This window comes from Pelophylax lessonae (assembly GCF_965119305.1).
Source record: "Pelophylax lessonae genome assembly, chromosome: 6".
Classification (NCBI taxonomy): domain Eukaryota; kingdom Metazoa; phylum Chordata; class Amphibia; order Anura; family Ranidae; genus Pelophylax; species Pelophylax lessonae.
The window spans coordinates 222,695,009-222,718,736 of record NC_138773.1 but is presented as its reverse complement, the minus strand read 5'-3'; the positions used below and the strand labels follow the sequence as shown (position 1 = coordinate 222,718,736).

Here is a 23,728-nt window from a genome sequence, read left to right as displayed (position 1 = left end):
GTGATCAGGGGCCTCTTGGCTGCATCTCTGATCAGTCTTCTCCTTGTATGAGCTGAAAGTTAAGAGGGACGGCCAGGTCTTCGTAGATTTGCAGTGGTCTGATACTCCTTCCATTTCAATATTATCGCTTGCACAGTGCTCCTTGGGATGTTTAAAGCTTGGGAAATCTTTTTGTATCCAAATCTGGCTTTAAACTTCTCCACAACAGTATCTCGGACCTGCCTGGTGTGTTTCTTGTTCTTCATGATGCTCTCTGCGCTTTAAACTGACTTCTGAGACTATCACAGTGCAGGTGCATTTAAACGGAGACTTGATTACACACAGGTGGATTCTATTTATCATCATTAGTCATTTAGGTCAACATTGGATCATTCAGAGATCCTCACTGAACTTCTGGAGAGAGTTTGCTGCACTGAAACTAAAGGGGCTGAATCATTTTGCACGCCCAATTTTTCAGTTTTTTATTTGTTAACAAAGTTTGAAATATCCAATAAATTTAGTTCCACTTCATGATTGTGTCCCACTTGTTGTTGATTCTTCAAAACAAATTACAGTTTTATATCTTTATGTTTGAAGCCTGAAATGTGGCAAAAGGTCAAAAAGTTCAAGGGGACCGAATACTTTCGCAAGGCACTGTATCTGCTTAATTGACGGAGGGATCCCCCTTTCAGCACAGAGCGGAAAATTGCCTGGTCCATGGAGGTAATCACTTGGAGCCAACATGGGAAAGCTGCAATGTTACACAGATGCTGCAGCATAGAGCTAAGTAAACAGTATATGTCTGTTTTTTGGATAGATTTCCATTCATTTAAATTTTGTGTACATTCATATTCTGGAAGATAAGAATGTAGCAACAGGGGATGAGAGTCCTGAAAGTGTTGTTTCTAACTTCAGTAATACAGCAGCAATAAATCAGCATGGAGATGTTATTTCAAGACAAGACAGGGGTACTAGAGAATATATTTATTTATACTTCTTGCACCTGTGCTTAAATTAAAAAGAAGAGGTTGTGATAGAGTCTAATTAAGGACATTTTTTTATAAATACGTAGCTAGATTAAATGTCAATGTTTTGTTTACTTGGAGTTCAGCTTTAACCACTTCAGCCCTGGAAGGTTTTACCCCCTTAATGACCAGGCCATTTTTTTTGCGATTCGGCACTGCGTTGCTTTAACTGACAATTGGACAGTCGTGCAATGCCGTACCAAAATACAATTGATTTCCTTTTTTTCCCACAAATAGAGCTTTCTTTTGGTGGTATTTGATCACCTCTGTGTTTTTTTGTTTTTGAGCTAAACAAATAAAAAGCATACATTTTGAAAAAACACCAATATTTTCTACTTCTGCAATAAAACATTCCCAATAAAAAAAATTTAAAAAATCTAATTTTGTTATCAGTTTAAGCCAATTTGTATTCTGCTACATATTTTTGGTAAAATATAATCCCAAAAAGCGTATAACAAACAATTGGTTTGCGCAAAAGTTATAGGATTTACAAACTATGGGATAGATTTATGGACTTTTTATTTTTTTATTAGTAATGGCGGCGATCAGCAATTTTTATCAGCACTGCGACATTGCGGCGGACAAATCCGACACTAAGTGATACTTTTTGGGGACCAGTGACATTAATACAGTGATCAGTGCTAAATAATATGCACTGTTACTGTATAAATGACACTGGCAGGGAAGGGGTTAACACTGGGGGTGATCAAGGGGTTAAATGTGTTCCCTATTTGTGCTTTCTAACTGCGGGGGGTGAAGGATTGAACAGAGGCAGAGAGAGATCTGTGATTCAGCTTAGCTGAATCACACAATCTTTCCCTGCCTATCTGACAGATGAGCTGTCTTGCATTGTTTACATTCCAGACGGCTCTCCTGTCAGTATTGCCTAATAACGTGGGAGGCCAGCGGTAATCGAGCCCGCTCCTCCCGCGGTCTGCCTCCTGTTGTGTCTAATCACAGCGGGAGCGCGGCTCCGGCGAAACCACGTGCATATAGTCAAGTAGATCTACGGTACAGGGTGCGAGGAGAGAAGAGAGACTGCAGCACCTCTCACCCCTGCCTGATTCATGCCTCAATTGTGCCTCATTTGTGCCTCAATCGTGCCTCATTTGTGTCTCAATCATGCTCATCTGTGCCTCAATCATGCCTCATTCATGCCCATCTGTGCCACATCCATGCCCCATCCATGCCATATCAGTGCTCATCCGTGCCTCATCCATGCCACATCAGTGCTCATCTGTGCCACACCAGTGCTCATCTGTTCCACATCAGTGCTCATCCGTGCCACATCCATACCACATCAGTGCTCATTCGTGCCACATCCATGGCTCATCTGTGCCACATCAGTTTGCCCAAGATGGCTGCCACCAGGAGGGCAAGGTAAGACCTTGACAGTACCCTCCCCTTTACAGCCCCTCCTCTGCGGAGCTAAAAAAGGTTTCTGAGGAGAGCCAGCATGAAAAGTGCGGAGATGGGCGGGAGTATGAGTATGAACATCAGCGGTGGGAACCCAGGAGCGCTCCTCAGGCAATAACCCTTCCAGTGCACCATGTATTGAACCTGACCTCAGAACAGATGAAAATCCAAGATGCTGCTAACCTCATACTTCGCATGATTACCCACAGGAATGGGACGAGGGCAAGGAAGTGAAAAAGTATAGCGATTGCAAACCAGTAAAAAAGTAACACCTGAAAGACATTGGAGATACGCACGACCAAGGGCATACCGGGTTCACCTTATGGAGGATGCGAAAAGGCCCAACAAAACGGGGTGCCGTTTTGGGAAGATAAATGTCACTGGTCTGCCTGGATCTTCTGACGCTGTGCAGAGACCTGTAAAGACTCTTGAATCTGCACCCAAGAGGAGCGGAGGGTACGAAGATGATCCTCCACAGCCGGGATATCCTGTGGCTAGAATGTCCTCGGGCAACACAGAGGGTTGGAACCCATAATTGGCCATAAATGGAGACATTCCGGGAAGATGAGTTGATAGCAGAGTTCCTGGCAAACTCTGGTAGCAGATCAACCCAATTCTCCTGATGGTCAGAGATATAGCAGCAGAAAAATTACTCCAGAGCTTGGTTGGAATGCTCAGTGGCACCATTGGACGGCAGATGGTAGGCCAAGGAGAAGGAGAGTCCAATACCCAACTGGGAGCAAAAGGTGTGCCAGAACCTGGAGACAAACTGGCTCCCATGGTCTGAGACGATCTCCTTAGGCAATCCGTGTAAACGGAAGACCTCCATGTTAAACAACGAGGCAAGCTTCTGAGCGGTAGGCAGTCCCTTAAATGGAACACAGTGGCACATTTTGGAGAACTGGTCAACAACCATGAAGATAACCGTGTAACCTTGAGATGCAGGAAGTTCCACAATAAAATCCATGGCCAGGTGAGACCAGGGACGCAGGGAATGCAGTAGGCTCAAGGGAAGGTGCCAAGGAGATTTGTTCTGGGCACAGACCGAACAAGCAGCCACATACACAGCAACATCAGTGAGAGCTGATGGCCACCAGAACTGATGGGAAATAGCCCAGGACAACTGGTTCTTACCATGATGACCGGCAGTCTTGGAATTGTGGTACGTGCACAAAAGTCTGTGCAATTCCTCAGGTACAAAACATTTGCCAGCAGGTCTCTCAGTGGGAAAATCAGGTTGGTAGCCAAGATCTGTTCTCCAAGAGGAGAGGATAGGTTGGTGCAGATGACAGCCAGGATATGATCTGAAGGTATGACCGTTGTCAGCACAGAGACCTCCTTGGACAACTCAGAATACTGGCGAAACAAGGCATCAGTCTTTACATTCTTGGAACTGGGCAAATAGGAGACTATATATATATATATATATATATATACACACATATAAAACGAGACAAGAATAAGGCCCATCTGGCCTGACAGGGTGTGAGCCTCTTGGCCTCTGAGAGATACCTCAAATTCTTATGATCAGTGAGAATGAGAACTGGAACCACAGAACCTTAGAGCAAGTGTCTCCACTCTTTGAGAGCCAGGATAATGACTAAGAGCTCTCTGTCTCCAATCTCGTAATTGCAATCAGCTGGAGACAGCTTTTTGGAGTAGAACCCACAAGGAAGTAAGGGTCCATCAGGTGTCCGACGCTGACACAGGAGGGCGCCTACTCCCGTCTCAGATGCATCCACCTCTAGGACAAAGGGCAAACCAGGATTGGGATGAGACAGAATGGGAGCCAAAGCAAAAGCAGACTTGAGGGCCTCAAAAGCTTGGATGGCAGCAGCTGTCCAATTGTGGGAATCGCTGCCCTTGGTGAGATCTGAGATAGGTTTGGCAAAAGAGGAAAAGATACTGATAACCACACTCAGACCGATCATATAAAGAAAAATTCACACATTACGCCCACGTCACTCCCGGTTCCTTGGAACGCTGCCGGAACGCAAACCGGCGCGCGATGCTTTGAATGCTATTCCTTGTACAACCTGATGTAAGTGGCTCCATTTCTTTTTAATTAAACTGCAATTACGTATTACACCATTAAGTCCTTTTTCTTTATATGATCGGTCTGAGTGTGGTCTAAGGAGAGGCATTGGAGGAAGTTTACCGATCTTTTCAAGCGGATAGATCCATACACAGGCTGGGGCTGGTATTCCATCCATACTGGGATCCTGTACACAGCGCACCACTTACCAATGCTAGACCCCAAGGGGCCATCTGGAAAGTGTGTAGAACATTTGGTGGTGGATTTCCCTTTCCTCCTTTTCCATCTCGGCATAAGGAAGCACTCCTTTTTAGGACACTGAGCACTTTAAAAGGCACCGAACTGTTTTTGCTGCATATTTTGCACCTGCATTTTTTTGCACATAAGGACTGTTATTCTTGTCTACAAGTTACTTTATTTTATACAGAATTTATGCATTGTCACTTGTTTGCATTGCGTTTTTGCACTGTGCACTGTCACTTTATTTGAATGTGATATACACAGAATTCATGCATTGTCACTTTGTTTGCATTGCAATTTGCACTGTGCACTGTCACTTTATTTGAATTTGATATTTATTTGATATCCTTATATTCACAGAATTTTGATTATTGGTTATTAATATTTGAGCGCTGTCCCCTCTTTTTCTGTTTAACATTAATAGAAACAGGGTAGTTGAATATGCAATATAAATATACAGTATGTCGGTGGTTCTTTCTGTAATAGTAGGGATTGGAATGTGGTTGGCCCAGCATTGGTATCCATTATTGGATAGAGAGATCAAATAAAAGATAAGGTTTGTTGCCTCTGTAGCCATTATAGGGAGGTAAGCAGGGGGCTACTAGGTGGGTTAGTTACAATCAAGAAGGAGTCTGTTTGGAGGAGTTCAGAGAGCTCTCTGTGGTCATGTTTGTTCCAAGGACCAAAGGTGGAAGATCGTAGGGCTGATGGAAAGGACGGGTTGCCAAAAAGGGGATTATTTAGACAGGTGAAGGGAATGAGTTATTCCAAACCTGCAGCGTCTGTTCCCTAAGATAGGTGGGAGCAAGAGAGCCTTCACTAAAGCAGGGACAATCCGTCAGCTAGGCTGTCATTTGTTTCCAGGTGTGCCTGTTGAGCTTGGGGAGTCTCCCCACTGTGTCCAACAAGGGCTCCTATTGGACAGTGAGGAAACCTGACCAATAGCACACCAGGGCTTGTATCTATACCAGAGGGCAGAATATGCTGCAATGCATCCTGGGATGGGATATAAGTATGAGGGGAGCACATGACAGGGTGTCTTTGGCGGGAAGCAGAGTTCCAGGAGGAGGGTAATGGTTGTCTCTCCTCCTGTCAGCGCGAGGAGAGTGTCCTGGGCAGTCAGCCTGAGAACGGAAGGTTGAGCTGGGCTGCAGAGAGGGATCCAGTGTGCTGATGACCAAGCAGAGCTGCTGGGGCAGGAGTTTCCAGGAAAGCAGTGTCGTGAGTACTGTAAACTGCCCAGGGGTCTGCCTAGGATAGGGGACCACTCATGGAAGGTCAGATGGATCCAGGAGCCAGCTAACCAGTAGAAAAGGCTTAGAAAGGGGGGGTGCCAGAGTCTAAGTCGTGAAGAGAAGTCAGTGTAAAGAGGGTGCCGGTGTGGGCCCTGAAGCGTTGAGAGTTGCAGCAGTGTTCACAAGTAGCTACCTTGGACAGGAGGGCTAAAGGAAGCAGTACAGAGGACTTTGTGTCACCTGGTAGTGTCAAAGTCAGTTCAGAGTTAACAGACAGCAAGCCAGTGTTAACCAGCGCCAACCGGCGTTGACCGGCATCCAGCCAGCGTCAAGAGGCATTTTCGCAGTGTCCCATTCTTTTGCACATCCTCACAGCCAGAGGAGTATCCCACTCATCCCTTCTGCCATCCAAGTTCCTAAATAAATATAAAAACCCAAGATGCTGGACTGTTTACTGTCTCAGTGCTCACTTTTTGAGAACATGCTTAAATGTGCTAGTGGTAACCATGGCAGACCCACATCCAGCAAAACGGCTGGGAATCCTGCTACACAGTTTTAAAGCTCTGCTGTGCATGTGTATTTGCACTTTTGTTTTACTTTTACATATTTATGGTTCACATATGTGTGATACACAATATATGCTGAAGGGATTTACAGTCATTGGAGTGATGAGGTTTGAATTAGGAATGATCTATTACTTTAGAAAGCGCTTGTTTAAGAGCTGTCATTGAAAAGGGTTGTACTGTATATATTGATAGGTTCAGTGCTGTGCACAATCCTATTTATCTTTATCACATATCAATTGTAGATAAAGGAGGACACCCTAGTACACAGCAGTGGTAGTTTAGTTTTTAGCACAGAGCAATTTTGTATATTTTTAGGCTGGGTTATGGGAACAGGTATAAAAAGAACAGGCTACATAGTACAGTATGTGAAAGGATTTCGTTTCACGCTGAATAACATGTATGAGTGAAGGAACAACAGGTAACTAGAAGGAACTATCACATTATTAATGAACCCTTTTCTTTTTCAGTGTTGCAAAATATCTGCTTTATGGGGTTGATTTATTAAAACTGGAGAGTGCAAAATCTGGTGCAGCTCTGCATAGAAACCAATCAGCTTCTAGATTTTTTGTCAAAGCTTATTTGAACAAGCTGAAGTTAGAAGCTGATTGGCTACCATGCACAACTGCACCAGATTTTGCACTACAGTTGTAAATCAACCTATGTGTTCCATTATTTTTCCATTTGGTGCCACCTATTTGCCTCTCACCTAGCATCGAGAAAGTGAAGCCAGGTTGTCAATCACAGCCCATACATTAAAGACATCTGTCCTTCCTTTGATAGCCATGTGTAACTGCTTGCTGCATGTGTCAGCAGGCAGAAAGTAAAGCCTAGCACACAAACGCTGAATGTTGGACGGCATTGGTCAGTTCAATAGAAACCGGCTGACATTCAGCCCGTGTGTGCTGCAGTCGGTCCGGCTTTTGTTGAAGGGGAAGACCAAAAAAGGTCTGCCAGTGTGCCCCAAGTCCCGATTAGTGCTCTCAGCCATTGGCTGAGAGCCCAGCCCTGACCGGAGTGGTCTGGCGGGGGGCCGTCCCCTGTCAGAACACAATAGAACAGCAGGGGAGATAGATGTACTAACATCAGATTGTTAGTACAGCTGCTCCACCTAAGCTGTCTTTTCATTCAGCCCTGCTGGGTTGAGCAAAAGGAAGCTACTGGTGTGTACCAAGCTTTAGGTTTGATATGCAGTTGAGGGGAGGGAGTTGATATACTAAAGGGAAATAGACTGTGCACTTTGCAAATGCAGTTGCACTCTAGTTTACCTTAGAAACATAGAAACATAGAATGTGATAAGAACCATTTGGCCCATCTAGTCTGCCCAATATATCTGAATCCTATGAATAGTCCCTGGCCCTATCTTATATGAAGGATAGCCTTATGCCTATCCCATGCATGCTTAAACTCCTTCGCTGTATTTGCAGCTACCACTTCTGCAGGAAGGTTATTCCATGCATCCACTACTCTCTCAGTAAAGTAATACTTCCTCATATTACTTTTAAACCTTTGCCCCTCTAGTTTAAAACAGTGTCCTCTTGTGGTAGTTTTTCTTCTTTTAAATATGCTCTCCTCCTTTACCGAGTTGATTCCCTTTATGTATTTAAAAGTTTCTATCATATCCCCTTAGCAAATGAGGGGAAGCTCTGCTGTTTTTTTTTTGCATGTGATCAAGTATTCTTTGCAGTGTGAAACTTCCCCATATTTATAAAAGATGATGTTACACCGAGTAAATAGATACCAAACATATCACACTTTGGCAAACTACGGTACCTTAAAATGTCTATAGGTGATTCTTTAAAGGGAAACTCCAGTCAAAATGTAATTTTTCCTATTAATAGTATTGTGCTGCCTTCGCCCTGTATATCTTGTACCTGGTACTCAGCAGTGTCTGTCCCTTTAAGACCCTCCATTTTCTTGTAGCCTAGGGGCGGGTCTTCTCCCTTCTGCTTTGGGCAAGTCTAAACTTGTCTATCCATTCCAGCGTGAGCCACCATAGGGAACAGACATAGGACCTCTCAAGCTAATCTATTGCAAATCTGATGAACACCAAAAGCCTGTAAGTAAAGGATTTGCTAGTTCAGCCTGTATAGAGGGATGTTAGACCTTTGTATAGATAATATGTGTTCCAGTATGTAGTAAGCACATGTTAGTTAGTCCCTATCTTCTGCATAACTATGTATAATGTATGATGTTGAATAGCCATACTTATACCTGTCTTTCATATGTTTGTTTTACAGTTTTACCACATACTTTTATGTCCTCTCATGTCCACCACATATCTGCTTATTCATATGTTAAGGCACATGTATGGATTATATCTCAGTAAAGGTTGCATCAAAGAAACCAGCGTTACTTTCATTGAGATTTGGTTATTACTTGATGTGAAGCTGTGTACCTCAAGCAACACACAGCCGAGACATTATAGTAAAAAGGCTTTAAAACGTTATCAGAAGCAGTTAAACAGCTTTGAATCGTCCACAGCAGTAAAAGGACTCATAAATCCAGTCTGTGTGGGAGCAAAACGAAAGTGAAACTAATTTCACAAGGCTGTGTGTTCAGTCATCATTATCATCCACGCTGTTAGCAAAATGGAGAAACAGGACACAGAGAACAACACTCTGTCAGTTAACCCTCAATGCTCCTGTAAAGAGGAAGACACATGCAGCTTGCCAAGAACTAGGTCTAGATGCACAACACTGTCCGGAACATCCAGTCAAACAGATCTGACTCCAGCTAGCGCCGGTGCAGCAAGATCTAAACGCACTAGTTCTAGACATTCAAGCATCACTAGTTCCAGACATTCAAGCATCACTAGTTCTAGACATTCAAGCATCACCAGTCTGTCATCAGTTAGCGTCAAAGCAACCAAGGCAAGAGCAAAAGCAGAAGCAGCCTGTGCGATGGCTTCTTATGCAGAACAGAAAGCTGAATTGATGAGAGAGCAAGCAAAAAGTGAATCTGAAGCACTTAGAAAAAAAGCAGAAAGTGAATCTGAGGCACTTAGGAAAAAAGCAGAAGTGCAAGCATCTTTACACTTATTCAAACAGCAGAAAAACGCTGCAGCAGCCTTAGCAGAGGCAGAAGTTCTTGCAAGGGCTGCCGAATCTCAGTTCGCTGGCATAGAAACCCAGACGTCAACCCACAGCGCAATCCAAAGCACCCATGAGTATGTACAGTCACAAGCAACCATGTACACTGACCAGCCGTCCAATGACATACCTAGGTCATCATTGACTCCACCAGCAGTAAGCAACTTTGATACTACGCAACACTGCAAGACTGAATCAGAACCTCAGCGTGAGGAGTCAAGTGGTCGCATGCTCAGAGACCAATCTGCCAACCCTCCAAGAGTGCAAGCAGATGCTGACGTAATCCCTCCTCAAGCAAATACAAGCCTGGATTATAGCAGAAAGATTTACAACAGACGAGAACAACCTAACCAAAGTGGACTTAGTCAAGCGTCTAATAAGCCTTACCAACCGCAGCCATACCCTGAGTTTACACCCAGGAAGTATTCACCAAACGCAGAAAGAGCTACAGAAGTCGCAAGATTCCTGATGCGCCGTGAGGTAGTGAGCGCTGGTCTCATGAAATTCGATGACTGTCCAGAAAACTACTGGGCCTGGAAGTCCTCTTTCCTGAGCGGTACCCAAGACTTAGATCTGACAGACAGAGAAATGCTTGACCAGCTCGTCAAATGGCTAGGACCAGAGTCCACTGAGCAAGCCCAAAGAATCAGGTCAGTACATGTTCATGACGCAGCAGCAGGACTTGCAATGGTGTGGCAGAGACTAGAACAATGCTATGGATCACCTGAAGTGATTGAGGATGCGCTTCTGGAGAGGATAGAAAACTATCCAAGAATAACAAACAAGGACAATCAGAAGCTGAGAGGTTTGGGGGACCTACTCTTAGAAATAGAAGCCGCTAAGTCTAGTGGATATCTGCCAGGTCTCCCATACTTGGATACAGCACGTGGAATTGATCCCATAATCAAGAAACTTCCTTACAACTTGCAAGAAAGGTGGGTCACTCAAGCATCAAGATACAAGAAAGATTGTCGAGTTGCGTTTCCACCGTTTGCTTTCCTTGCTGAATTCATCATAGACCAAGCAGAAACACGCAATGATCCAAGCTTTGCTTTCCTGAACAAGAGAACGGCAAGCTTCCCAAAGGTAGAACAAAAACCTTCAGCGCTTTACAAAGAACGCAGAGCAACAGTTTCTGTACGGAAGACAGAAGTCCCTACTGAATCTGCAGCCAATCAGGAAGACTACGCAAGTAAGAAAGTGGAGGAGCCAGGCAAAATATGTCCGATCCACAACAAGCCTCACCCACTAAGAAAATGTTGCAGTTTCAGAAGTAAGACATTAGAAGAGTGCAAAGCTTACCTTAAAGACAATCGCATTTGTTTCAGATGTTGTGCTTCAATTCAACATCTTGCAAAAGACTGTACAAAAACCATACAATGCACAGAGTGCAACAGTGACAGACACCTGTCAACACTGCACCCAGGACCACCACCATGGAAGCAAGAAGTTCCAGCAACTCAAGAAGATCATGGTGGGGAGCAAGACGAGAGTACAACGCCAGCAGTATCCTCCAAGTGCACAGAGATCTGTACAGAGCAGGGCCGTCCTAGATCATGCTCCAAGATATGCTTAGTCAAGGTGTATCCTGCAGGTTTCAGAGAAAAGGCAATCAAGATGTACACAGTCTTGGATGAACAGAGTAACAGATCTCTGACAAAAACAGAGTTCTTTGACCTCTTCGGTGACAAAGGAAGTCCAACTCCATACACCTTGAAGACTTGTTCTGGAGTTGTAGAGACGACAGGGAGAAGAGCAAACAACTACATCATCGAGTCATTAGATGGAAAGACAAAGGTGACTCTTCCTACCCTCATAGAATGTGATGAGATACCAGACGACAAGTCAGAGATTCCCACACCTGAAGTTGCTCGTCATCACCCTCATCTAGTGAGAATAGCCGACCAGATACCAGCACTAGATCCAGATGCTGCAATCACCCTTCTACTTGGAAGAGATATCCTCAGAGTGCACAAAGTCAGAGAACAGTACAATGGGCCACACAACGCACCATTTGCACAACGCCTTGATCTCGGATGGGTCATCGTTGGAGAGGTATGTCTAGACGAACTGCACAGACCAGCAAAGGTAAATGTTTACAGAACACATCTGTTACAGAATGGTCGTACATCTTGTCTTTACCCATGTACCAACAGTCTACACATTAAAGAGAGATTAGGTAACCCAACACATCAGCGGAGTATCCAGAGGTGCATGGAAGACTTAGCCTCAACTGGAGATACAGATGAACTAGGCTGCAAAGTGTTTGAAAGAACACGAGATGACGACAAGCCAGCACCCTCGGTGGAAGATACACTCTTCCTTGAGATCATGGACAGAGAAGTCTTCAGAGACAAGTCAGGCAGCTGGGTAGCCCCTCTACCCTTCCGGTCACCACGCCATCGCCTTCCTGACAACATGGTACAAGCTGAAAAACGCTTCACGTCATTGCAACGCACTCTACAAAGAAAGCCAAGTATGAAGAAACACTTCCAAGCCTTCATGCAAAAGATCTTTGACAACGAGCAAGCAGAAAGGGCATCACCGCTACAGGAAAACCAAGAACACTGGTACTTACCAATATTTGGGGTGTACCATCCTCAGAAACCAGGTCAGATACGTGTAGTATTTGACTCTAGTGCGAAGCATGAAGGCATCTCACTAAATGATGTCCTTCTCAGCGGACCTGACCTGAACAATACACTCCTGGGAGTACTCATCAGGTTCAGAAAATAACTCGTAGCAGTAACAGCAGACGTACAACAGATGTTCTACTGTTTCCTTGTTTGAGAAGATCACAGAGACTACTTAAGGTTCCGGTGGTATGCAGACAATGACTTTAACAAAGACATCACAGAGTACAGGATGAAGGTACATGTGTTTGGAAACAGCCCTTCTCCAGCTGTAGCTATCTACAACTTGAGACGAGCAGCACAGCAAGATGAAGGACATGGTCAAGAAGCCAAACAGTTCGTCATGAAGAACTTTTACGTAGATGATGGACTTGCTTCTTTCTCCAGCAACGAAGAAGCTATTAAGGTCTTGAAAAGTACAAGAGAAATGTTGGCAGAATCCAACATAAGATTGAATAAGATAGCTTCCAACAGCAGCAGAGTTATGGAAGCATTTCCAATGGAAGACCATGCTAAAGACCTCAAAGACCTGGATCTAGGAACAGAATCACCACCCTTGCAAAGAAGTCTTGGGCTTAGCTGGGACCTGAAGACTGACAGTTTCACCTTCAAGGTCGCCAGAGAAGAGAAGCCATTTACAAAAAGAGGTGTCCTATCTACAATCAACAGTCTTTATGACCCCCTGGGATTCGTAGCACCTATCATCATGCAAGGCAAAGCTCTTTTGAGACAGTTCACTATTGAGCAAGAACAAAGTGACTGGGACGTACCTCTACCTGAAGAGAAGGAAATGCAGTGGAAGTTGTGGAAAGACTCATTGTTAGAGCTTGAACAACTCAGCATCCCAAGACCGTACGCACCTGTTTCCTTATCTGCTACAAAGAGAAGAGAAATATGCGTATTCTCTGACGCTTCCACTATGGCTATCGCAGCTGTAACTTACCTTAGGGTAATAGACACTGAGGGACAAAGCCATGTCGGGTTCATTATGGGAAAATCTAAACTGGCTCCGAGACCCACTCATACTGTCCCACGTCTAGAACTTTGTGCTGCTGTCTTAGCTGTAGAGATGGCAGACATGATTACGACAGAACTGGACATTGAGATCCATGCAGTGAACTTTTATACAGACAGCAAGATTGTGTTAGGATATATTTACAACGCTTCAAGAAGATTTTATACATGTCACCAACAGAGTGACACGTATCAGAAAGTCTACAAGTCCAGAACAGAGGCATCACATCAGCACGGACAAGAACCCAGCTGATCACGGGACAAGACTGATGTCAGCCGCTGTACTCAAGCAAACTAACTGGTTCGTAGGTCCTTCCTTTCTTGGTAAGCCAGAAACCAAAGAGACTACTCAAGTAGAGACTTTTCAGCTCATAGAACCAGATCAAGACAAAGAGGTAAGACCTCAAGTTGCAGTTTGCAAGACTTTAGTTACAAGAGACAGTCTGGGCGCCCATAGATTTGAAAGGTTTTCCAGCTGGAAGTCGCTGACCCGTGCAATCAGAAAACTTATATGTCTAGCCAGATACTCCTGCAGAGCTACCAATACTGATCAGCGTAGCAAAGACCACCTTGAACAAGCCAAGGTCACGTTCATCAGATGCATCCAGCAGGAAGTCTTTAAAGAAGAAATCCAAAGCCTTCTGAAAAAGGAAGAGATTTCTCGACACAGCTCGCTCCAGAAGATGGAACCAGTGACAGCTCCCACAGGAGACTTTGACCTCAAGGACTTGTACACCAAGCAATGGAGACAAGTTCAAAGTCTTGCGGACATTTTCTGGAAGAGGTGGAGACAAGAATACCTGGTGACACTGCAGTCACGCAAGAAATGGCAAGATGACAAGCCCAACTTACAAATTGGAGAAGTTGTCTTACTAAAAGACACTCAGGCCCACAGGAACGAGTGGCCTATTGGACTCATTGTGGGAACTGATCCTAGTAGTGATGCTAAAGTTAGAAAAGTTGAAGTTAGAGTTGTTAGACAGGGCACTCCCAAGGTGTATGCTAGGCCAATTTCTGAAGTCGTTTTACTTCTGTCCAATGGTTAGTGGCATAACAAAAAGTATACCAGGTGGGGAGTGTGCTGCCTTCGCACTGTATATCTTGTACCTGGCACTCAGCAGTGTCTGTCCCTTTAAGACCCTCCATTTTCTTGTAGCCTAGGGGCGGGTCTTCTCCCTTCTGCTTTGGGCAAGTCTAAACTTGTCTATCCATTCCAGCGTGAGCCACCATAGGGAACAGACATAGGACCTCTCAAGCTAATCTATTGCAAATCTGATGAACACCAAAAGCCTGTAAGTAAAGGATTTGCTAGTTCAGCCTGTATAGAGGGATGTTAGACCTTTGTATAGATAATATGTGTTCCAGTATGTAGTAAGCACATGTTAGTTAGTCCCTATCTTCTGCATAACTATGTATAATGTATGATGTTGAATAGCCATACTTATACCTGTCTTTCATATGTTTGTTTTACAGTTTTACCACATACTTTTATGTCCTCTCATGTCCACCACATATCTGCTTATTCATATGTAAAGGCACATGTATGGATTATATCTCAGTAAAGGTTGCATCAAAGAAACCAGCGCTTCTTTCATTGGGATTTGGTTATTACTTTAAGTGAAGCTGTGTACCTCAAGCAACACACAGCCGAGACATTATAAGTATGTTAAATATCTTTATCTTTGATATTATTATATTTCTGGGTAGCTGCTTGTATAGCTTAGAAAGTCTTATTTAAGCTGGACAATCAGCTTCTTCCTGTTCTTCACCGACAAAGCTATCTCCCTTTATCTGAATTTGCTAAGCTGTCTTTCACTTCCTGAAAAGGTTGTCAGTCTTTCTTAGTTAGACATGCCTAGATCTGCCCAGCCCCTCCCCCATCCCTCCTATCCTTCACCATGATCTCCTCCTGTCTTCATAGCCTCGTTTAGGCTCCATTCACACCTGAATGTGTAATTTTCAGGCATTTTTCATGTTTTTTTTCAGGTATTTTTTTGCAGGTGTTTGGAGGCAGGCATTGACATTTACCAAAAAGCATGTAATCTGCCAAAAAAAAGCAGCTCATGTACTTTTTTGAGCTTCAGGCGACAAAATGCTAATATTTGAACAGGGACTATTGAAATGAATGGGATTTTGCTTGTTGTGCGTTTCGACAATTTACCACTTAAGCCCCTGAAGATTTGGCTGCTCAAAGACCAGGCCCTATTTTGCGATTCGGCACTGCGTGACTTTAACGGACAATTGCGCGGTCGTGCGATGCTGTACCCAAACAGAAATTGACATCCTTTTTTTTCCCACAAATAGAGCTTTCTTTTGGTGGTATTTGATCACCTGTGCGATTTTATTTTTTGCACTATAAACAAAAAAAGAGCGACAATTTTGAAAAAATAACAATATTTTTCACATTTTTTTATATGAAATTCTCAAAAAAAAATGTAAAAATCAAAATGTTTTAACATTTTAGGCCAATCTGTTTTCTGCTACATATGTTTGGCAACAAAAATAGCAATAAGTGTATTTTGATTGGTTTGCGCAAACGTTATTGCGTTTACTAACTACGGGAAAGATTTATGTAATTTTTATTGTTTTTTTTTACTAGTAATGGCGGCGATCTGCGATTTTTTTGCGGGACTGCGACATTGCGGCAGACAGATTGGACCCCTGACTGACATTTTTGACACTTTTGGGAGTACCAGTGACATTGCTACAGTAATCAGTGCTATAAATATGCACTGCTACTGTCAAAATGACACTGGCAGGGAAGGGGTTAACTTTATTGGTGATCAAGGAGTTAAGTGTGTCCCTAGGGGCGTGATTCTAACTGTAGGGGGCGTGGCTTGTGATGTAATCACAGAGACATACGATCCTACATAGCAGGATTGCATAGCCTCTGTGCTTACATCAGGGAGAATGACAGATGGCTGTGTTTACATCAGCAGTCTGTCTTTCTCCCTCTGCAGCGGGAGATCGTGAATGACCGGCGGCCATCGGAGCCGCCGGTCACTCGCGCTAGCTCCCCAGGGAACGAGGAGGGGGCAGAAGCGCGTCTCCGGCGGCACGCGCTCGCCCCCCACAGGCGGCTGAGCGAGTGACGTACCCCTACGTCACTTTGCAAAGCAGCGCCACCCTGCCGCAGTATATCTGCGGTGGGTGGTCGTTATGTGGTTAAGGGATGAGAGTTTTACGAGCTGAAAAATGCTCAGGTGTGAACAGGACCTTAGATTAACAGCTTTTCCTGAGAGAGAGGGAGAGCGAGAGAGCAGGGGGGGGGGGGGGTCACATGACCGGTGCAATATAGTTTAGAAGGATACAGATGGATTTATATTGCTCATTACAAATCCCTGTCAAAAGTTGCATTAAAGTAGTGCAGGTACCTTTTCAAAGTCGCTGATTTTCTAATTTGCATAGATGGGAATGGGTGCCATTGAAATCAATGGGCTGTGACTTGTCAAGCAACTTTATGTGTCCGAAGTCGGATGGCAAGTCGCACTAGTGGAAAATGAAGCTTTAGTCTACATTTCTACTGTTGCAATTTAGAGTGTGACTTGTCATGTGACTTTGATCCAACTTTACACTATCTGGATGAAAGTCGTATCAAAAGTTGCATCAAAGTAGTGCAGGTACCTTTTCAAAGTCGCTCATTTTTAAAGTTGCATAGATGGGAACGGGTGCCATTGATTAGTCTCACTAGTGGAAACATAGACTTAGTGTGGTTGCTTGTACTATGATCATTGTAGACTAAGAGAAGAGACCCCAGAGCACTTCCAGCTACACTGACAGCCCTCTCCCCCGTGTCCAGCTTCCTTCTTCTATGGTAGTCTTCATTCAAAGCCCAGCACAGCTATACTGTATATGTGCACCCCCCCCCCCCCCCATTGTCCTGTGTGAATTATTTCTTAATTTTCTCAAGAATTCAAGAATTAAGATATACAATACATCTTACTCAGCTCCTCCCATTCTGTATACGCTCACTGGCTACACAGGAACAGTGCCCCTCCCTGGAAGAGATTTCACTGGCTTTAAGTAACCACACCCACTTGCTGCTTTTGAACTCAGCAGGAAGAGAAATTGAAGTTATGTGACAGCACTGAAAACTGCAAAATAAAAGTAGAAAAACTGGGATTTTTTCATTTTGATACATAAGGCTGAACTCCGCTTACATCAATGATTTCAGGGGAGAATTTAAGGTATTAGGCTGTACTTCCGCTTTAAAAGCTCTTACAGGTTACCAGTTTAGAGTTACAGAGGAGGTCTGGTGCTAAAATGTTTTCCTTTGCAATGACATTCGCAGAGATATCTCACATGTATGGTGCGATTGCTGTATACATATGCGTTCAGGACCTGCGTGCACATTCGCTTTTGTACATGAGCACGGGGAATAGGGCTATAAAAATGTTTTATATTTATCATTTCTTTTTATTTATTTTTTTAAATTACACTGTCTTTCCTTTTTTTTTTGATTACTAATATTTCTCCTTTCGCCCGTTTACATCAGACCGAAACCGGAAGTGACAAAATCCTTGTCGCATTTGATGTCACACAGTGGGAGCAGCAACATTATTACCTCTCGCTTTGTCCCAGGAACCCGATGCCACCGGTCGTACCCTTAGCAGGCTCCCCATTGGCAAGAGAGAGCCCGAAAAAGGCGGTGGCAGGAGGGGGGTGGGACTCCCTTACACTGCCTGTAAAAGTAATCCAGCAGCGTCTTAGCCACTAGGGGTACTTTTACAGTGAAGGGAATTGCCAGCAGGAAAAAATTATATCTTGATTATTGCTACAGAAATGACTGAATACCAGTACGTCGCTGGTCAGCAAGTGGTTAACTAGTTACAGCCTTTGTGCATGGTACACATGCCCCATAAAAACATCAGGATTCTATACAGGATGTGTGTAGCACATCCAGTCTCTCTGCTTGTTTTCCAGGATCTCCCCCCTTTCCTTAAAACAGTTTCCCTACACAAGGCGTCTCCTGGGATTGGAGGCTTCCAATCCCAGAAGACGCATTGTATGTGGAAACGTATTGAGCGGAGCTAACTTTGTGATGGCATCACGCATGGGCAAGGACATCACGACCATGCTGGAGAGATTTTTACTGCTTCATATTTCTCTATATTTGTAAGTGCTATTCTTTTTAAATAAATCTATTTTGCTACAATATAGCACTACATGATTTCTTCCTGTACTTTTGATATGTACAGTACTTGTGCCAGAGCTTGATGACAGAATAGAGGCCAAATATTACACTCTCATGGCGGGGACATTGCTGTTGGAATTGACTGATGGGGTCACAAAGCTCCTGTGAGATCCTATGGTGAGAGCATTGGCTCTCTAAGGTGGAATACATAAAGCGCTATTGATCTTCTTACTATGAGATCGTATCTGTTTCTAAAGAGACCTCTTGGTTTAACAATCACCTTTTAGCACTGAAGCCCTTTTTAAGTATTCTGAGCACTAAGCACTTTTTCCAGCACCTGGATGGACTTTTTACTATAAAATGATGAACTATTGTGCTTAAATTTCAGTTTTAATTGTTCACTTTCTGGTGATAGAGACACTTAAAGAGACAACGCACTTTCTTCTTCAGTTATAATGACAAAGTTATCGCCAAACAAACCAGTCCATAGCAAAATTGTAAAAATTGTTGCTCTGGTCTATAGGGGGTGAACAGGTGTGAGCGACAAAGTGGTTACAGATGTTTGTGGCAGTATAAATAGGGGTCCACTTTACAATAACATGTCCCCTCTCACACTTTGTGAAAAGTCCAACCAGTGAAACACAAGTTTATCCAAGTCAGCTTTACCCTACGTTCACACCTATGTATTTTAGTGCGTTTTGCAGCTTGCAGAAACGCACTACAGTCCATTTAACATGGTTTTATATGGTACCGTTCACATCTATCCTCTTTTGGAAAGGGTCAGGGACTTTTTTCCCCCAGCAGATTGGGTTTTGCACATAATACACTTCAATGGACCCGTACCAAGTGCTGCGTTTTTACATGCATTTTTTTCCCCTGTGTTAAGCTGGTTGCTAAGGAGCTTCCTGGCTGCTGCATTCTTAACAACTGATGAGTCATCAGCTGTCAGCGGGCTCCTCCCCGCTCCCAAAATCCATACCAGACCCTTATCCGAGCATGCAGGTCAGGAAACCATACTAGGACCCATGACCTCAACATAGTGGATGCTTTGGGGCAGGTGGGCTCTGCCCCCCCCCCCACCTCAAAACACCTTGTCCCCATGTTGATGGGGACAAGGGCTTCCTACCCACAACCCTGGGCTGTGGTTGTGGGGGGTCTGCAGGTGAGGGGCTTATTGGAATCTGGAAGCCCCCTTTAACAAGGGGGCCCCCAGATCCCAGTAGCCCTACCCATTCACCAAAAAAAAGTGTAAAAGTTAATAAAGACAGTACAAGAGTTTTTGAAAGGTACTTTATTAAAAAAAAAAAAAAAAGTCCCCCGATGTAGGTTCATTGTCAACTGACGCCCGCCGCCAGTGCTGGACCCAAAAAAAAAAAAGCCCCACTCGCAACGAACGCTACCGTGGTCTGCCTGTGTCATTTCCTAAATAGCTAAAGGGCGGAGCCACCAGGTGAGGTCACCTAGTGGCACCGCCCCCTGTGAGGTCATCGACCAGTGTACGTTCATCGGTTGTTAAGGACATGGCAGCCAGCTTCCTGGCCCGCTCCTTAGCAACCAGCTATACACTGTTAAAGAGAAAAAAAAACACAAAACGCATGAAAAGTGCATGCAAAAACGCATAAAAAACACAGGTTTAAAAATGCAAAACACATCAAGCGCAGCCGCATAGGTGTGAACCTAGACTTAAAGCTAAAAACGTATGTGTCGATTTTCAATTATTGCATCCACCAGGAGTTGCAAACACAATGGAAAGTAATCACTGAAAACTAAGCAATTTACCATATAAAAGTTCAGTCAGCCACCATGATTGCTTCATTAGTGAAGTCAACTCTCAGCAATAAATTGACAGCTTTAATAAAAAAGGAAAATTCTGACTAGATTAAAATGGTAACAAAAAAATTACACCGATTTTAGAAAAATCTATTGTATTTTTTTTTTTTCACTGACTGGGGTAATTTTGTCTCCACCATCACCTTACAATAGATTGAAAGCACAATTGAATGTTTTCAATAGCTTTGCAGTTTCTACAATAGAATTAACAGTTTTACCTCTCAAACAAATTACTACATGTATCACCAGTTTAATAGCTGTGTCACAATGGCAGATAACATCAGCAGGTGGATCTTTAAGTTAAATCTGTAATTGTCCAAAATAAATCTCTGCTGTGAAAAGAATCACTTTAATGATGTTTAATGTCATTGCCTTGCTGGTTCTGCAACGTTGCAGCTATGCTGTATGACATGTTGAACAAACATCAATAAAGACAATTCTTTTCACAGAAGATTGGGGTATGCTGGCAACATAAGGTTGATTTGGGTTACCCTGTGTGACAGAAAACAGAGGGGTCCCAAACAAGGGATTACTAACTTTGCAAAACATTTTCTTAACTGGAAGGAAATATTCAGATTTTGCATTGGGACCCAGGGTAGGTGGTTGCATTATTTTTCCCTCTAGGGAGGCTTGCCTACAAAATGTTCCATTACATACCAAGATAAACTTGTCTCCCAACTCTCCTCCAAAGGTGCCTCTCTATGGAAAGTGCAAAGCCACGTACACACGTACCGATTGTCGGCCGTAAATATTTGGCCGACAACCAATCGGCCGATTGTAGGCTTGTTAGTATAATGCTTCCGACAGCCGACAGCGCATTTTCGGCCGAACAGAATCTGTCGTGCAGGCATTAAAATTTTTGTTGGCCAACACCAGAACGGCCGATTGTTCGCCAGTCAGTACAGATTTCGGCCGACAGACAGCAGATTTGCAAGACTGGGCATGCTCAGAAAAGAAAAAAGACAAGGAAAGTTAACCATCACATGACATCACTTCTGCAGTCGGCTGTTGTTGGCCGACAAAATTCGTGTGCAGTCTTTTGCAGTTTTCAACAGACACGACAGCCCTGGACAAAAGACGGCCGATCGTTCGGCCGACGATCAGTACGTGTGTACGGGGCATTACACACTGCTTAGATCTCATGATCACATACTGTGTCCTGCATAGGGTTTCATTAATAAAATTTGACTCAATACGTACCCTGACAGGTTAGAGAACTTACCGTTCCATCATTACGTACGTCAGAAGCTTATCCATTGGCACTGGAAAAAAAAAAACTGAACCCAAACTGACGCAGGTCCCTGATGACAGGTGTATAATGATTACATCCTAACAAAAGGGTTAATGCTTTATTGCAGTACCTACTGAGAGAATCAAGCTGTTAGTACATTTTACTGACAGCTGTTTTGATCATTTTTAAGCCATTGTGACTGCTCTGAATCTGAACAGTCTTTTATCCTTAAGTTCCTCATAGAAAAATCGCGATCTCTTAATCACATTTACTTCCAGATTTATGGCAAGATGCTTATTTGCTTTGAGACATAAAATGTCAAATGATGTTTTATAAATTGTGTCTAACACTGACACTCTTCTGTTCGGTGAGGGATTTCGTTACCGAACCTGAAAGAGATAAATTTTACTCATAAGCATTTTATGCGCTTGGGCAATTGCACCACACACACAAAAGGAACAGAATTCCTGAAGCAGAATCTCCAGAGACAAGCCAAGATAAAAAAATAAAAAAAAAAGAGTGTAATAGATTGAAAAAAAGCCAAGGAATATATCAGCTGCACAGGGTGCGTGATAAATGGCATTAAATATATTGGAGAACTGCAGAATTAGGGAGCTTCATCACTTTTCTAGAAACAAAAGAACAAGTATGAAAGGAATCTGCACACAATACGAGAAGACAGAAATTGACTGCTTGTATAATACCAGGCAAAGCATATTATCTGTTTGCTACCTTTCATTTGTCATTTATAACCTTCCATGCAAAAGATACAGTATAAATACAGTAACAGCACCTGCCAACACTACATCACTGTTCTATAGCGAAACCAAGGCACGCATGATACATGCCTTCAACAAGCACAATCAGCCCTACAGCTAAAGGGTACAGAACTCCATATGTTTTCATTTGGCCTAGAAGATATCCGGTATACATAATGAACTATAATCATGCTTTTTTTTTATAGTGCTTTCTGTTCCTTTTTAGGTCCATATCAAGCCTGTGTTAGGGGATCATCACAAGACAAAAATACAGAAAGGAAGGCACAATAACCAGGAGCAATCAACCATAAAACCTGGTAAGCTATTATTGATTACTGCACACATTCCGGCTTATTTAATAGCACAGCACAAGTAGCGTGGCCTGTGGTAGAGGAATAGGGGTTGTGCCAGTCTCAGCCAGGATGCAGAATTTTGTCGAGAGGAGACTGAACCCCCCTTTACTGACTGCAACCTCAGAGCAAATTAACTGTCAGTCACGTGCTTTATTCAAGTGGAAGATGCGGAGAAGAGTCCTTAATCTCTCTGCAGCCAAATATGTGATCAGCACATCTTTACTGTGCTGTTACACTTATACGAAAATATATTACAATGCGTAGTCCTGGTTAATGTAATAACCAGATATGACCAACGCTATGGGGAGCCTAGGTGTAGGAGTCAGGTGTAAGCTGCCACCAACCTACCCCTAGAGACTTGGGGTATGGAAAATAGGTGCAATGAGAAGTTGGTATGTGGCGCTACCTGATCAAGGGGAATATAAAATTGAAAATGATTAAGTGCACTGTGTGTATATATGTGTACCTAAATCATATGGTTTTTATCAATTCTGAACGTACATCCCTTGTGCATATATTGTATACCATCCTTTTAGTGACCATATGTAATAAAAGATAAACATTTAAAGTGCACCTTGCTAAGTAAAAAACATTCTGGGTAATTGATAATACCCTCCTAAAAAGTGCTAGGTGCAAGTGCAGCTGTGCAATTAATAAAAGATTTCTTTGTGCTCATGAACTGTGCTGTTTAATAAAATATTGTTATATTAATACACAAATTAAATAAAATAAATAAATATTCATGCTCACTGTGGTTTGAGGAATATCACATCTATTTACTTTGTAACTATTTACCAGTACTGGGTGATACCCCCATTGTGTGGGGGTGTAGTGATTTGATTAGTGAGAGCTGTGGTGCTGACCAGTTAAAAACACATATAGGATGTGCTTGGTGTAAGGCAGTGAAGTGTGCCAATTAGTCCATAGTAGGAACAAGCCAGGTGCCCATGCTGAGGTGCTACTACCTGTGGCCCCCCACTAGGTATTGCACTCACCCCACAGACGTCCCCTTGCGACAAGGGTGCTAACTGTGTGTGCAAGGTTTTGGGTGTGCTTGCTTCCACGGGGTCCTTGATGTCTGGACTATCTGTGGCTGCGAGTCCCCTTCCGACAATCCACTGGGTCTGGCAGACTTAAGATACAAGCAGACATTGCCCCATAGTGCAATACGTTCTGTATATTGCAAAACG

The 23,728-nt window shown here is 43.4% G+C and overlaps 1 protein-coding gene across 1 annotated transcript; it reads left to right on the top strand.

Annotated features, from left to right (window-relative positions):
* Positions 1–13,501: 13,501 nt before the first annotated feature.
* Positions 13,502–14,278, top strand: LOC309558717 (uncharacterized protein; the record flags this gene model as incomplete). The annotated part of the gene is made up of 1 exon (XM_082261770.1): positions 13,502–14,278. One exon carries the CDS (start codon positions 13,502–13,504, stop codon positions 14,276–14,278), a length of 777 nt encoding a protein of 258 aa, XP_082117896.1.
* Positions 14,279–23,728: the final 9,450 nt, after the last annotated feature.